Below are 14,580 nucleotides of genomic sequence, written 5' to 3' on the forward strand. Positions count from 1 at the left end.
GACCAATTGAAGACGTGGTTCATTGTTAAATCGATGAAGATTTATCTCATTGGAAATTGGCCTTTAAATTCCAAGGTTAAACAAGAACCAGTGGATGTGAACCATTTCAGTGCGATCACGGTGTAAATAAGGATGTTCAGTGAGAAGTTGAAGAAGACGTGAAACTTATACGTGAACTAATTATTGCCCTCTTTTCGAGAATAATACAGCTGAACAATGGCGCAACTTGTAAAGAGAGGTAAGCGTTCCTCGTATAAATTTTCATTTAGTATAGTCGAACTGCATTTCTTTGGGTGTCTAAAGACGAGAGCGGTAGATTGGGTTATTTTGTTGGTCGCACTGTTTGCATCGCCATGTTTCTCGCTTTCCGTTGAATTGTCACAAGGAATAGTGGAATAAAGTGTGGCAATGGCGAGTGCGTCTGTTCCGCACATTTGATGTTGTGATAAAGTTGGGGCGTACGCGTCCGCCTTATCAATTGTGACAAAGTCTTTTGTATCGAGTATGTTCGCTCGGTTTTCGTATACACACTTTGTTTTTAAACAAGGCTAACCGACGATAGCGAGATCAAAGTGTCTAGTGTGCAATGTCGGTGATTCATTATAGGAATATGGGAGTATACGACAGATAATAGAAAATAATCGTATTATACAAGAAAAAGTTACGATTTCGTGTATCTTTGTCACGCGTCCGTTCACACTATTTCAGAAGTTTCGCTGGTATAGCTGAAACAATTCTAAGCGTACTGAAACGTTACGAATAATCGATACGTGCTCGTAAACGTATAACGCGATAATATGAAATCGGAGCGAGCATGAAGGTAACTGTGTGTTTCGACAACGTTCGAGTGGTGGTTCCTTGCGGGGATGGAACCCTACTGGTCAAGGACTTGATGCACGAGGCTATTCTCAGGTATAAAAAAGCAACTGGAAAGAACGATAATGTACTGTCTATAAACAGCTTGTCATCCTTAACCGGAGGTGGTTTGCTGGATCCAGATGATAGGTTATGTGATGTAGCTGATGACAGAGAGCAGATTGTTGCTCATTTTGTAAGTACGGATACTACGCATGCTGGTGGTGATGGAGCAAGTTCGGTCGGAACAAATAGTCCAGACTTTTTTCAATCGGATGGCAAAGAATTATCTTATGGTATTGATACACATTCTTCCATATGTACCAGTAGTATTAAAAGGGAAAGTACTAAAAGATTGTCGATGCACGCATTATCGACCAGAGAACCTTGTTTAACCACGTATTCTGCTCAATCCCTTCCGAGAGAATCTCGACGTAGGGAACCATTAGGACAAGATGCCAAAGCATCGTTTGAATATGCAAATGCCAATATCGAACTTGGAGATCAAGGAGAAATTCGAGAAATTGTGATAAAAAACGAAGCAGGACCACTAGGACTTCACGTGGTGCCGTGTTACGACTTACTGGGTAACGATCAGGGACTCAGAGTCGAAGGCATTGAGCCCAATGGTCGAATTGCTAGAGACGGGCAGATCGATTTACACGACAAAATCATAAAAATAAATGGTCACAATCTGTTGCATATACCATTCTCCAAAGTACAAGAAATCTTTCGAACTTGTATGACCGATCCGTGTTTGCAAATTTCTGTTGTAAAACATAAAAGACCACGCAAGAAATCGTTGCATAAAAATCAGGGAAACGTCAGCGGAGGATCGGAGAAAACAGAAACAGACGATAATGTCAAAAGACTTCAATGCAGCAACTACAATTTGTTACAAACTGCTAACACTCGTAAAATTGGACGCATGATAGAGATAGAATTAACAAAAGGAAGCAATGGCCTTGGATTTAGCGTCACTACACGTGACAATCCTGCAGGAGGACACTGTCCCATATATATCAAAAATATCTTACCAAAAGGTGCTGCAGTCGAGGATGGTAGATTAAGGTCTGGTGACAGGCTGTTGGAAGTAAATAATAAAGAAATGACAGGTAAAAGTCAAGCTGAGGTTGTCTCACTTCTCAGAAGTATTCCACCTGGTGGAAAGGTAAAAATAGTGGTATCACGCCAAGAAGAAGTTTCCTCCAATGTTCCAGAGACTCATTCTCACGTTACCGTTAACAGCCAAGCCACAGAAGTTACAGATAATTCAAAGTATTGGAACGCATTGAGTACGTCACCAGTAAAGAAGAATTCTGAAGTGCAGGATAAAATTAATACCCGTAGTTACGATAAATGTACATTCAAGTCGGTAAAAACTACGGAGGACATTGTTTTGTCCCCACGGAAAAATCGCATGATATTAACTTTGGACATACCAGTGCATGATTCAGAAAAAGCAGGATTAGGTGTTAGCGTAAAGGGAAAGACTACCAATACAGATGAAAATACTAATATGGATTTGGGTATTTTTATAAAAAGTGTCCTTCACGGAGGTGCAGCTTCTAGAGATGGACGGTTAAGGACGAATGATCAGTTGCTCAATGTTAACGGCGTATCTTTATTGGGACTATCCAATTCCGATGCGATGGAAACGCTTAGAAGAGCGATGCTCAATACAAATAGCTCTGTAACAGGTGTAATCACTCTGACGATAGCTAGGAGGATATCTTCCTACGACGGAAACGAAAAGAATCTTCCAGATAATTTGACACCACACTGTAAATTGGAGTCTGCCAACAGTATATACATATCTGATTCCATGAAAGCCAACGAGGGCAGGGTGAAGGAAAAGAACAACTTAAATTCTCAATCAGACATCTTAGACAATGGTTTATTATCCTGTGTGACAGCGTCTCCTTGGAACCCAGTCATCGACAGATTAACAGAACAGTATAATAAAAACAGTTTAAGAAACGAAAGTTACTGCATCGCTACCAATAAAACTTGGATAGAACCCGTTGGTAACGCAAAGAAGATCACAGTAGGACAGCACGACGACCGTATGGACCAAGTATTACTGGAAGACTCTAACGAATCACAATGCAACGATGCTAAGAAAAACTCAGACGACAAAGACAGTCAATACTCTGGCGATCCAACTTATGACAGTCAGTTATCTCTCGAAGAATTCAACTCTTCGTGCAATAAGTTCTCCCGTGACGCTCTAGGTAGGCAGAGTATGTCTGAGAAACGACACGCTGCCCTCGACGCGAAGAACACGGACACTTACAAAAGGAATAAGAAACTGCGGGAGGGACGCGAGAACAAAAATCAGGAGCAGGTCAATCAAAAGTCCGCGAACCAGTCGACGGAGTCGGAGGATCAGACCAAACGAGGAGGGAAATTGGAGAGCTTCGAAAAGAGCAAAAGCAAAAGTAGCAGCGAGAGTGGAACGACAAGCGACAATAATGTAAAGCGATATGAGAAGTCCGTGGACCCTACTCAGTCGGAATACGTGTACACTATACCTGGATGTAATAATAAGTTCACTTCACCGAGGAAACATTGGCTCGTGGACGACGTACACGGCGAGATAACGAGTAGCAATAATTTTAAGGACGATCGCGAGGGTTTCCCAAACAGTCGGGGGGACGTGAAACAGGCTTCCCTTAATTCAGCTTTAGATGATCGATACAAACGTTCGCGAAAGAAAGGCGGCATACGATCTATGCTTCGACTAGGGAAGAATAGGAAATCGCTCAATTTCGGTGACAGTATAGAAGCCCGACACGAATCCAGTAACTATTGCAGCGGAACGATCAATTATATCGCATAATATTAGATGGGTATTTATAACTTAGATACGGAATTCACGATATACATAAACGTACTTGTACATCTAGAAACGCATGTTATACACGGATACACATTTTAAACGCCTATTGCACGCGTACACGTATACGCGTTCATACAGTATATACTTATATGTATGATTTGTTCCAAAGTGCCTTATATCATTGCAAAAAAGTAATTAATTCTGTATATATAATTTTTGTACTCGTCTTCAATTCGTACCGATCATGTATCTATTTTTAAAATAAAAAAAAAAAAAAAAGAAGAAACGTGCACGTAAATCCAATGTGTAAATTGAATAACCAATAGTTCCGAATTAGGAACTATTCCGTTGTTACCAGTATATATTTAGATTCCCAAAAGGTTTTTCTATATCTTTATATTTGTGTACGAAAAAACCTTTCATTGATGCGAATAGCGTTACGGATCTCGAAAACATTACGGTAGGTATTTTGATTAGCTTAGGATAATTAGAATGAATTTACTCCGGAAGTAGAACGTGTTCCTTCTGTTTCAGCATTTCAGTTAACACCGAATCAGTTGTTGTACCAGCAGAAGCGTTATAGAGGCAAAATAAATCTTAAAAAGCCGAAAGTGAATTTTGTGAAAAAGATAGTGAACGAACTCTTAACGCCATACTTCATCAATCCTGATAAGGATAAGCCTCTGTATGAATTATGCAAAAACGTGAAATTGTTGAGGAAGGAGGAACTTGGACCCTATGAAAAAATTTTAACGAGGGATGTCCGTAATTGGTTCGACAATTCGAAAATGATTGCGTGTTTACATGTAAATAGCATAAAGGAAGACAAAGTATTCGATTTTAAGGTTGATTTGAAAATGGTAAACATGTACTATAAGCGGTATGGAAAATCCGTTGTGTTTGCAGCAATAGAGGATTCACCATACGAAGCTATTACTCCGTTATTAAAGGGTGGATGGACTGCATTTGTGTTCAGTCCTGACATAAATGCGACGGCCTTAAAGAACATTGTGAAAAAGTATCAACAATTATGCATAATGGGTAAGTAATAAAAATAATTTACAACAAACGTATGAACCTTTTGAATTATAGTGGCAGATGTTTTACGGAGTCTATCCATTAAGTTTTACTTTCTATGCATGTATGTATACGTACGCCGTTCTTATATCATTTAACTAAAGTTCATATGCTTTGCTTTTTATACTCATGAATATGAATAATTTACACAACGAAGAAGACAAATTATCCATTTCCTATGCAATTTACAATTATTTGTTTAGTTACTACTCATATTAACTACAAAGATATCAAAGAAACTGTCAACTTTAGAGTAATACAAGACACCATATGTCGCAGTGTATATGAAAAGGTTCTAGAGGTCACAGAATAACATTCTAATGTTATGTTTGGTATTTCACGGTTGACAGTTATCAAAACTATAGTTTCAGTGCTTGGTTGTCAACTCTTTCTCTTTCCCCCTCTCTCAGTTCTACTAATGACAAGATCTATTCCTATCCTTCTTCAGAATATTGTTGCACGAAGTAAACAAAACTAGATTGTTTTATTCATATTTTTGTTGAAATTTTCGAAATCTGGCTTCCCATTCGTAATCCTCCCAATCGATAGAAAACTTTGTGGCTCAAAGTGTTGATTAATTGACTTTCGTCAGGAGGAGTATTGGAAAGACAGGTGTTCAAGTGTGATGATTTCCTGAAATATGGGTCCCTGGACATGACTACGACACAGTTGGGTCTGGTTCAAACTCTGCAAAACGCGGGTGGTGTTAATCTAAGTCGACAGCTGACACATCATCAGACAACACTGGTGGCACGACTGAAACAGATCGGTACAAATGAGACAACCTCTAATGACGATGAAAAGCAATCGGTGCCTGTATAATTCCAAAACTTTCTGTATCGATAATTTATTATACGTTTATGATTCACACGAAGCTTTAAGTAATGTACAATTCTTTCCCTAGTCCTTTTGTTCGGTTAGAAAATAAGAATAACCATTAGAAACCGAGAAACGCGGCTCTTTTATTATCTCATTATTTTCAATTCCACGAAGGACGGTTCTGCGATAAGGATAATCGTTGAATAAGCAGCGTGTAACCAATACGAGTTATCAGTATCGCTTTATCAGTTATCAAACTCGTTGTTAAATACGTATGAAAGGTTTCGGACGTTTAGAGTACTGGTCGAACTCAAAACATTAGTACTTTGTTAATGTCATACAAAAATTCGCCCGGTACATTTTCTTTTTTTTTTGTTTTTTTTTTTTTTGTTTTTTTACTTATACATTGTTGCGATAAGTGTATCTTTTCATAGTTCTCAGTGACAGTAATTGCAGCGAGGATGACACTTCACTCCATTTTCTCTGCATCTACAGCCACCGGACGTGTCTCCTTTTCCCTGTGAAAACGAGAAAAGACGAATTAATAAATATGTAAAGCAATCAAATAATTACCACGTATACAGTAAGGAGCCAAACTAAAAATCACACGAATGTTCTGAAAAGTATTTGTTATTGTATATTGTGCTCTTTAATGCATTGTTGTTTAAATAATACGAATATTTACTCACTCCTGGACCCCAACGTGGACCTCTCGTTACCCAGCATATTTCGGTCTTGCACATTGAACAACGTAACCAATCGCAACCCCATTTCTTCATCAACACAACCGCACACGTCGGGCAAGAGAGCGCTTCGCCTCTGTCCACCATTTCTTCGAGCATGGCGGCTGTTCTTCTCGACTCCTGGTCCGTTTCCTTTGATAGCCTTAGTTCTTGTTGGTACTGTTTACAATTCTTTCCAGCGTGTATGACCTGCGATGTGAAATCAGTTGATAATCTATATCTATATTAAATCTGGAATCTTGTATACTTTATTCAGAATAAAAGAAGTCTAACTTAAGTAGGATTGAATTATGAAGTCAACTGAATCGTGATACGAATTATAATTTTTTTGGTTTGCTTACTGACCTGACAAGTGAGACAATTATTTGCGCCACACACGGGACAAAGGAAATTATTCACATCGTCATCATAAATGCACCATCCGGGACAATCTGGAGTTTTACAGTGAAACGCGTTGTTCCCAGCATTGTTTTCCGCTTGCGCGATCGACTTTGCAAGATGTTGTTGGTACACTTCTGGCTCCACAAGCTAAACAGACATAGTGAACTCGTTTAGGACTAGAGAGTGAAAGTTCTATGACTTCGATTATGACTCTTGTTCTAAATAAAGATGAAGTATGAAGCAATGAGTAAAGAGTAGAGAGGGAGTAGGGAACATTGTGATTAGGTTCTCATGAACTTTATTTCCGTAGAACTTCAAATTTTTGGACGTGTATCAATTAGTGAAGTTTCCTTGTCATTAAAAAATTTGAACTATAAACTTACCGCCTTGATTTCACGTTCTTGAAGAGTGGATTCGCAAGTATATTCCGAATCCCTGTAAGGACATTTTACCTCGGCATCTTCGCAGTATCTAATCGTATTAGCAATACATGACCTAAACAAAAACTAGTTGAGTAGAATTCTTTGCCATGGAAGAATCATAATTTTATAATAGTATTTCATACCTGCAAAACATATGTAGGCAATCTCTTAATATTACGCCCTCGCGCGGACCGTATGTAACGAAACATACGGGACACTCGATTGGCTCAGAGTTTGGTATAACGTCGCAGTTTTCTAAGGATATCAGTTCCTCGTATCGTTCCATCCTGACGTCCTCTGGTATATCCTTGTCCTCTGTCTCCTGTTCGTTGTTGTTTTATAAATATTAAAATACATGTTATAAGGTAGGTAGGTATTTAATTATTTTATTGCGAGGTAATTAACATTAGCAGTTTCGATCGATTTTCTTTTAGATTTTTTTAGACAATTAGTAAACGGATACATTAGAATTTAAAATGGAATTAATCAAATTAAAGAAACGTGGTTGAAGTTATAATTATGAATATTAATACTACTATTACATATAAGATTCCTGTTTATTGTTCGTTGAATATAAATTAATTTAACGCTCTAGTTAATAAATTTATTACGTTAATAGCATTAAAGGTCATGGTTTTAATCTTACTAAATGTAATAGGTGATTTGATTGGTGTTGTCATCTTAATTAGATTCGTTAAAATGTAATTTCAAGATGAAAGATGCATGTGATCGAATTATAAGGACTGAGATTTCTAAAATAATTCTTATTAGTTCGATTTTATTTCTGAGTCTATTTTAAATCTCAAGTAGCTTTCAATTTAAAGGTTTTTAAATTAGACAGATTCTTTAGCAATATTGGTACCTGAAGTTCTTCGACCACTTCTTGATCTTCTTCCACAGCCTGCAGTCCTACCGTAGACGCAATTGCTTCATCGTTTATCACATTTGGCAGTTTCTCTACATTAAGGTTGTCTACTTGTATCACATTTTCAGGTTTCAAATCTGCAAGTCAATAAAGAATATTTAAATACAAGAGATAATACTTGCAAAAGTTTTTGGCGGAGAAGGAAAATTACATCAGTTTTTAAATGTCAACTTTGCGTGTCGCAAAGTGTTATTTAGTTACGTACTTTTTAATTGCAAATGAATAATTATCGGGTAATGCTTTCCATTTTCACCGTTGTAAATGTAATTGAATTTTACAAAAAAAGGAAAACAAAACTAGGAATCGTAGGGTGCGAGATTGGTCGTGTAGGAAAAGCGGTGTGGATCCGAAGATCGTGGCTTCAAATCTCCGGGCCTTATTTTTCGTACAGACTCCTACAATAGGCTACTTGCCGATAAAGTGGTAATATAAAAAAGTGGTTGTTTTATTATCCAAAAACTCCACTATTTGTCGACATTTCAATTAGTGAGTTATACGAAAGGCTACTGTAAATTGCTTTATTACCTGGGGCCACGAGGTACAAAAATATCGGTGACCCATCCACCGCTTGTAACTCTTTCAGCGTCGATCCATCGCGGTCAGCCAGGTTCTTCCCGATGATCCATCGTTGCACGTTCGTCGGTATCTCGAATTCCGTGTGTACCTTCGTTTTCAACTCGGCCACCGTCATTCTGCTCGGCAGCTGTTATCATATCTCGACTCGGTAAAGCAGCTAATATAATCTTACGGCTAGCAAACGGTGTACCTTGAATCGAGCAGGTACCGCTATTTACCTGGAGTGGTATCGGGCCTTGATGAGCGAGCTTGTCCTCAATGTACATATTGACTTTAATCAACTGATCTTTGAGACGAGTCGATCGCTGTCGAATTACGGAGCAGTGAATTTTGAGCCGCGCCAGTTCCTTGGCCAGTCCAGCCGCTTGTTGATGATGACCAGATGCAATCGCAGCTTCCAACTTTCGGAGTAATCGGTTTATGGCGAGCGTATTCATGTTTTTCTCCGTTGAATTGTTCTCTGCAATAAACGGAGGGGAAAAAAAGAAAGAAACGGAGAGTGAACGTTAAAACAGTAATAGGGAAAAACGAATGACATCGATGTAATAAATTTAGGTGCGTGATTCACAAGGGGAGGACAATGTTAACTGCCAGGGCTGCGTCATGATTTCGTGGGAACGTAAGCTACAGGTACTGCGAGGTCTCAGCAATATATCCTTTTGTATCATTTAATATATTAGGTGTAGGAATTAATTCTCTATTTTTCTAAAAGTAAATTTATTGTTTATATATAAAGGAAAACTCTACGTTCCAAAAGAGCAGGTATAGTTGTGAAAGCAAAATGTCGAAACTCGTGTATTTCATTACTACGAAGATTGGTAGGTAAGTACATTAAAATGACAAAATGGCCAGTAAATATTTGTAATAAATGTAAAGAGCATTAATTTCTACATGTAGTAATTGTCTAGTTCACTTGTAATTTGTTGAAAGAAAAACAATAAGCATAATGTGTGGGCTCCTAAACTTCGTACATATATGTAGACGCATTCTAATGTCCATCAGGTTGAGACTCGATTTATGTATCTAGATTCATTGTAATAAACAGTACTCTAACGTAACAGAATGATGAATAATTATTTTTACTTGAACTAGAATTATAAATGTGTGAATGTAAAGGCACAGAATTAATTTCTAGACCTAATATTTATAGTCGCATCTACCACTGTATAAGGCAATTAGCTTATTTTTTCAAAGATTAGGTTGCGATGAAAGGAATGAATAAGGATTGACGAAGTCAACTGCAAGCAACATTTATTTAATTTCTACTTGCCCCAATCTTATTTTTTTAGTTTTAGTTTTGTCAAAATCAGTGAAAATTGTTGGTATTGTCCAACAACTCGAGTTACCTTCTTCGGCACCCCGCGAGGCGCCATCCTTGCGCTGTGTTGTTTGTTCAGCCGGCAGAGACGAATTCGTCGGTGCATCGTCGTTATTAGTCTTCTTCGACTCTTCAATTGTAACAGGACTGCTGCGTTGTTTAGGCGAAGGTGGTACGTGAGCGTTCGCGTAAAGCGACTGTTCGATCACATTCGCATACGTGTTCTCGCTGTAACCAGTCCTCGTCGTCTTGGTGGCTTCGATCTCGGCAAAATCCCGCGGTCTTATCAGCTGAAAGGTGTTCTTCACCAGGCCCGAGCCACCCAGACTTCTCCCGGACGTTTTGTAAACGACGTTCTCCTGTTTCCAGCCCGACGTCGACGGCTGCTCCGTCGTCGGTTGATTCAATCTTCTCACGTTTCCACTGGTTTGCACCGAGCACGACACCTTCTGCTTGTCCGTATCGTAGTCGTTTCGCAGCGCGATGTTCTCGACTTTCGTCACCGCGGACACGAAATAGGTAGTCTTCTCTTGGCCAGCGGACGTTTCGTTCTCCTTTATCACCCCCTGGTCGTCTGCGCGCGTCAACAATTTCCCTGGCTTCGAGCGTTTCGGTAACGAGTGTTTCATTTCCTTTAGCATCTCCTTCAGGTCCGTGGTAACTGGATCCTCGACGGTGTTCAGCGTCGGGGACCTGGTCTTGGCTGGTTTCGCTTTCGAGTTCGAAGGAGAGGCAACCTCGACTATCGATTTTTCCTGCACGCTCGTCTTTGTCTTAGCGTCCTTCTCCGCCTCCACGAGAATGTCGAGCACTTTGCTTACCTTACTTGATATTCCAGCTTCCTCTTGGCGAACTTCGCCCCTCTGATTAGCGGCTGAGCGACGATCGATGAATTTCAACTCCTTCATGCGCAGCTGTTTGTCGATCTCGTCGAAGATGTCCGAGAATTCCTTCTGCACGCCCTCCATGTGATGCTTGTCCATTTTTTTTGGCTCCTCCAGGACGATCTCGGCGGAGGCACGACCGCGAGGGAACAAGCTCTCCCTGGCGTTCTCGTTGCTCGATTTTCTTTCCTTCCTTTCGACGACTTCCTGTCTTGATTTCATTTTCTCCACCATCGCAGTCGCCGCGTCCTCCTTTCGTGGGCTCGAAGGATCGTTCATTCGATTTGCAGCGAGTTGACTCTGCAGGAACGATATCCTCCCAGAAGTCTCGCTCGCGAGTCGATCCGTCTGTTCTTTACCGATTCTGGATCCAGGCAACTTAAACTCTGCACTCTCCTGCCTGGCACTCGGGGTCTTTTGTTGCGGGAGAAAATACCTGGAGATGTCTTTCTCGATGTGGTTGCTCTGACTCGCCAGAGATGGACTCGAAAACCGCGTATGTTCCTTCCAATTGGTCTGCTCGAACGAATTGGCTCTAGCGTTCCTCACGACGTCACGTTCGAACTTGGTCGCCTGTTGATGCTCCCGACCCCCCTTTGCGAAGAAGTTCGCGTTGACCGTGACCTTGGTGATGTTGCTGATGGCGTTGAACTTGGAAATGAGTGCCCGCGTTCCTCGTCTCGGCGACGAGTTCTCCATGGCGGAGGCTACCATGTCCTGGACGATCTCCTCGTTCACCTCGTTTCTCTTCTCGAACGAGTCGACGAACCTCGAGGACTTGAGCAGCATGGAGGCCCTGGCGCGAGCCTGTTCCTCTTGAACGATAGCAGCCGCCTCTTTGTCCAGCTCGCTGATGTTGGTCAGGATCGATAGACCAGACTTTCGTTTCGTATCCCTCTTCCTCTCCTCCGACTGTCCGCCGCGATGGAAAAAGCTCAGTCTGGACAAAGAAGCGTCCATCGAGTATCCCGCGGAAGAAACTACACTCGAGGCTGCGCACTCCTCCTTCGCCTCGACCGTCGACGAACCTCGAAGAACATCGCCCCGTTTGGACGATCCGGACTCTCGAGAATGCTCGAAGACGCTGCGTTTGTACCAAGGTCGCGGCATGGCTGCGCTCAGAGTTCCAACGATCGGAGGTGGACTCTCCCGAGGAACCGCGTCCTCTTGCTTTGGCTCCTTCCTCGACAGCAAAACTCCTCTCTGAAGCACCAAGGTGTCGTTGCTAATCGTCTGCCCGTCGTCCAGGCGCGCCTCTACATCCATTTCGCCATCGGTGACCGGTGTCTTCGGCTTCTCTGGCGGTTTAGGCGCGCGACGCTTTCGCCTGTTGCTGTGTCGTGGCGTTTCATGAGCATTCGTCGCGTTCACGGGTGGATTAGGCGCGCGTCGTTTGCCCTTCACGTGGACCCTCCTGCTCTTTCCGCCCGCGCCGTCGAGCCTCCTGACGGAGCTCAGTCGTCTCTCTGGGAAGGGTAGGTTCCCGCAGGAGGCGAACGTCGCCGACGGTTGCAGAGAGTACCTTGCGGTTATGTCCCTTCTGCGAGAGTGAGCATTCGCGGGTAGAGTACAGGTAGCGTCTAGGTTCTCTTTGTTGCCCACGGCGATCTTGGAAGCTCCAGCCGCGAAAGGGCCCACCTCGGCTGCCTGCTTGAGGATGTCCAAGGATAGTCCGTTGCATCTGCCCACGGTACCCGTGTGAAAAGCGAAGCTGCGCACGGTGGTGGTGCTGTAGAAGGTGTCCACGCTCTCCGTGCTCGAGCAGACGCTTCGTTCGAGGGGAGGCACGTCGGGGTCGTTTTCTCTACACTTGTCGAGGGTTTTTCGTCGCTTCTCGAGGCTCGACTCGCGATTCCCGGACCGTTTGAACCACTTGAACAAAGAGAACCTCGCGTTTCCGCGTACTTCCTCGGCGTCGCGCGATACGCGGTCTAACGTCGCGTCCGTCGCGGCGACGTTCGACCCTGTTGCTTCCCGGTCGCTGATCCGTACGCCATTGGGGAATGTGTTCGCCTCAACGCTGCATGCGGCTCGTTGTACCATTCTTACTCACCGCATATCCCTCTTCGCCAGAGCTCCCAGCCTCCGCCCCGTTCCTCAGGCTCATCCGCTGCCGTAGTTCTTTATTTAGATTCACTCGAATGCGGTTTTCAACTTCCTTCCAGTTCGTCTGTAGGTGAACCCGAACTCGTGGAACCTTCGAGGAATCTTGCGGTGTACGCGCGCCGAGGCATTCGGTACCTTACTCTGGTTTCGCCACGTTTCGTCGTTCCTCCGTTTCCCAGTGCGTTCCTCGTCGTTCCCTCTCATCCATCTGTCCGACACTCCGCAGCCACGGTTCTCGTTTTCGCGACGTTCGGAGCCTCGCGAGGGAAACTCGCGCCACGGACGCGAACTTCCACCCCGGAGTGGTCGTTGGTCGTGTTCCGATCGAGTTTCGCGTGCCCCGTGCGTGTACGCGCGAGGAATGTATCGCGGAACGGCGTAAATCGACCGACGAAATTTTACTCCGAAACCGACGGCGACGCTGCCGAACGCACGACAAAGATACTCTCCGGTTCTCTATTAATAGACGGGCCTTCTCCTGCCTTCGGTTATTTTCAAGTCCACTCTCTTGCTGTCTGCGCGCCGCTGTCCGAAATCAAAACAGAGAAATACGGGTTCGAGCGCGCGTCTTTCGAGCTATGCGATACCGTGTTTCATTGTCGAGTTCTTTTTACTTTCTATTTTTATTAATATGAGTTTAATGTCGCATCGAATACGTGGCTAGACGAATGCTGTAAGTGATCACGTTGAAATATTTGTGAATATTGCATTAACATACTGGCTCCAGGTGATGCGTAATGCGCGCCGTTGAAATTTTCATATTCTTATCGTATAACTTTCAAAATCTCAAGCTTTCACCCCTCTAAATTGTTCCTGGGTACAACAAATATTTATATTATAATATTTTTTTTTTGTGAAAAATTTATGAAATATTGTTCAAATGTTACTTTTTCGAACAACACAAGTTAAAATAATGTAATTCGTTTAGTTTGTTCGACAAAATTGATAGAAAAGTGATATTCGGTAATAGATTCGTAACTTTTTTTAGATATACATATATATTTCAATTGAGACAGTGTCATATCGACTCTACAATTCAAAACATCGAGAATTTTCAATCGATAATTAAAGGTACAATAAAAATCTTTCGTCTACATTTCTCCATCATAGCAGTTTTCTTTTTCATTCAGAGTAACGCGCGCCAAAATACTTGAAAACTGTAATAAATAACCATGAAAATGTGTCGGATAAGAGTCCGTCGCTAATAAATAAACAGTAATATAAATTTTAACCGAGGGAAATATTTAATCGACTGCGCGCTGGATTTACGTCCAAATAGCTTAAAGCGTCCGATTTACATCGATGTGGAGATTTGTACCGCAGTATGCGCAAACACCGCTCGCCCACGGTATTATTTTGGGCTTTGACTAATCCCCTGTGAGGGCATGGACCAGCGAAGTAATGACCAGCATCTCGTTACGGTTCAGGTCATACCGTTGCGGACACTTATTCACGGCCGAATCAATGTCGTTTTGAAAACTGTCCAAATACGTTGTTCGATATTCGATACCCATTCCGGAATACCATGATTGGTACGTTTGAGGTTTCAAACGTGGAACTACGGCAGACTTGCCGAATTTGTGGCTCTTTGAAGTGTTCGCTGCGGTCTATTCGCAAAATTTATCAATTTTA

General features: G+C 42.2%; 3 protein-coding genes across 3 annotated transcripts; 2 read left to right on the forward strand and 1 right to left on the reverse strand.

The window, feature by feature from the left end:
* The first annotated feature begins 77 nt into the window (after positions 1-77).
* LOC128891655 (39S ribosomal protein L10, mitochondrial) lies at positions 78-5,651 on the forward strand. The gene is made up of 3 exons (XM_054151313.1): positions 78-238; positions 4,232-4,738; positions 5,367-5,651. Exons 1-3 carry the CDS (start codon positions 217-219, stop codon positions 5,594-5,596), a joined length of 759 nt encoding a protein of 252 aa, XP_054007288.1. The 5' UTR covers positions 78-216; the 3' UTR covers positions 5,597-5,651.
* LOC128891636 (partitioning defective 3 homolog) lies at positions 279-3,983 on the forward strand. Its single transcript, XM_054151281.1, has one exon. The coding sequence runs from the start codon at positions 815-817 to the stop codon at positions 3,695-3,697; it is 2,883 nt and encodes a 960-aa protein (XP_054007256.1). The 5' UTR covers positions 279-814; the 3' UTR covers positions 3,698-3,983.
* Positions 5,606-13,406, reverse strand: LOC128891635 (uncharacterized). The gene is made up of 9 exons (XM_054151279.1): positions 9,987-13,406; positions 8,859-9,100; positions 8,590-8,767; positions 8,002-8,141; positions 7,283-7,461; positions 7,101-7,212; positions 6,682-6,864; positions 6,283-6,525; positions 5,606-6,111 (listed from the first exon to the last, which is right to left on the reverse strand). The coding sequence occupies exons 1-9, from the start codon at positions 12,883-12,885 to the stop codon at positions 6,031-6,033; spliced, it is 4,257 nt and encodes a 1,418-aa protein (XP_054007254.1). The 5' UTR covers positions 12,886-13,406; the 3' UTR covers positions 5,606-6,030.
* Positions 13,407-14,580: the final 1,174 nt, after the last annotated feature.

This window comes from Hylaeus anthracinus, unplaced genomic scaffold (genome assembly GCF_026225885.1).
Source record: "Hylaeus anthracinus isolate JK02 unplaced genomic scaffold, UHH_iyHylAnth1.0_haploid 12002, whole genome shotgun sequence".
NCBI lineage: Eukaryota > Metazoa > Arthropoda > Insecta > Hymenoptera > Colletidae > Hylaeus > Hylaeus anthracinus.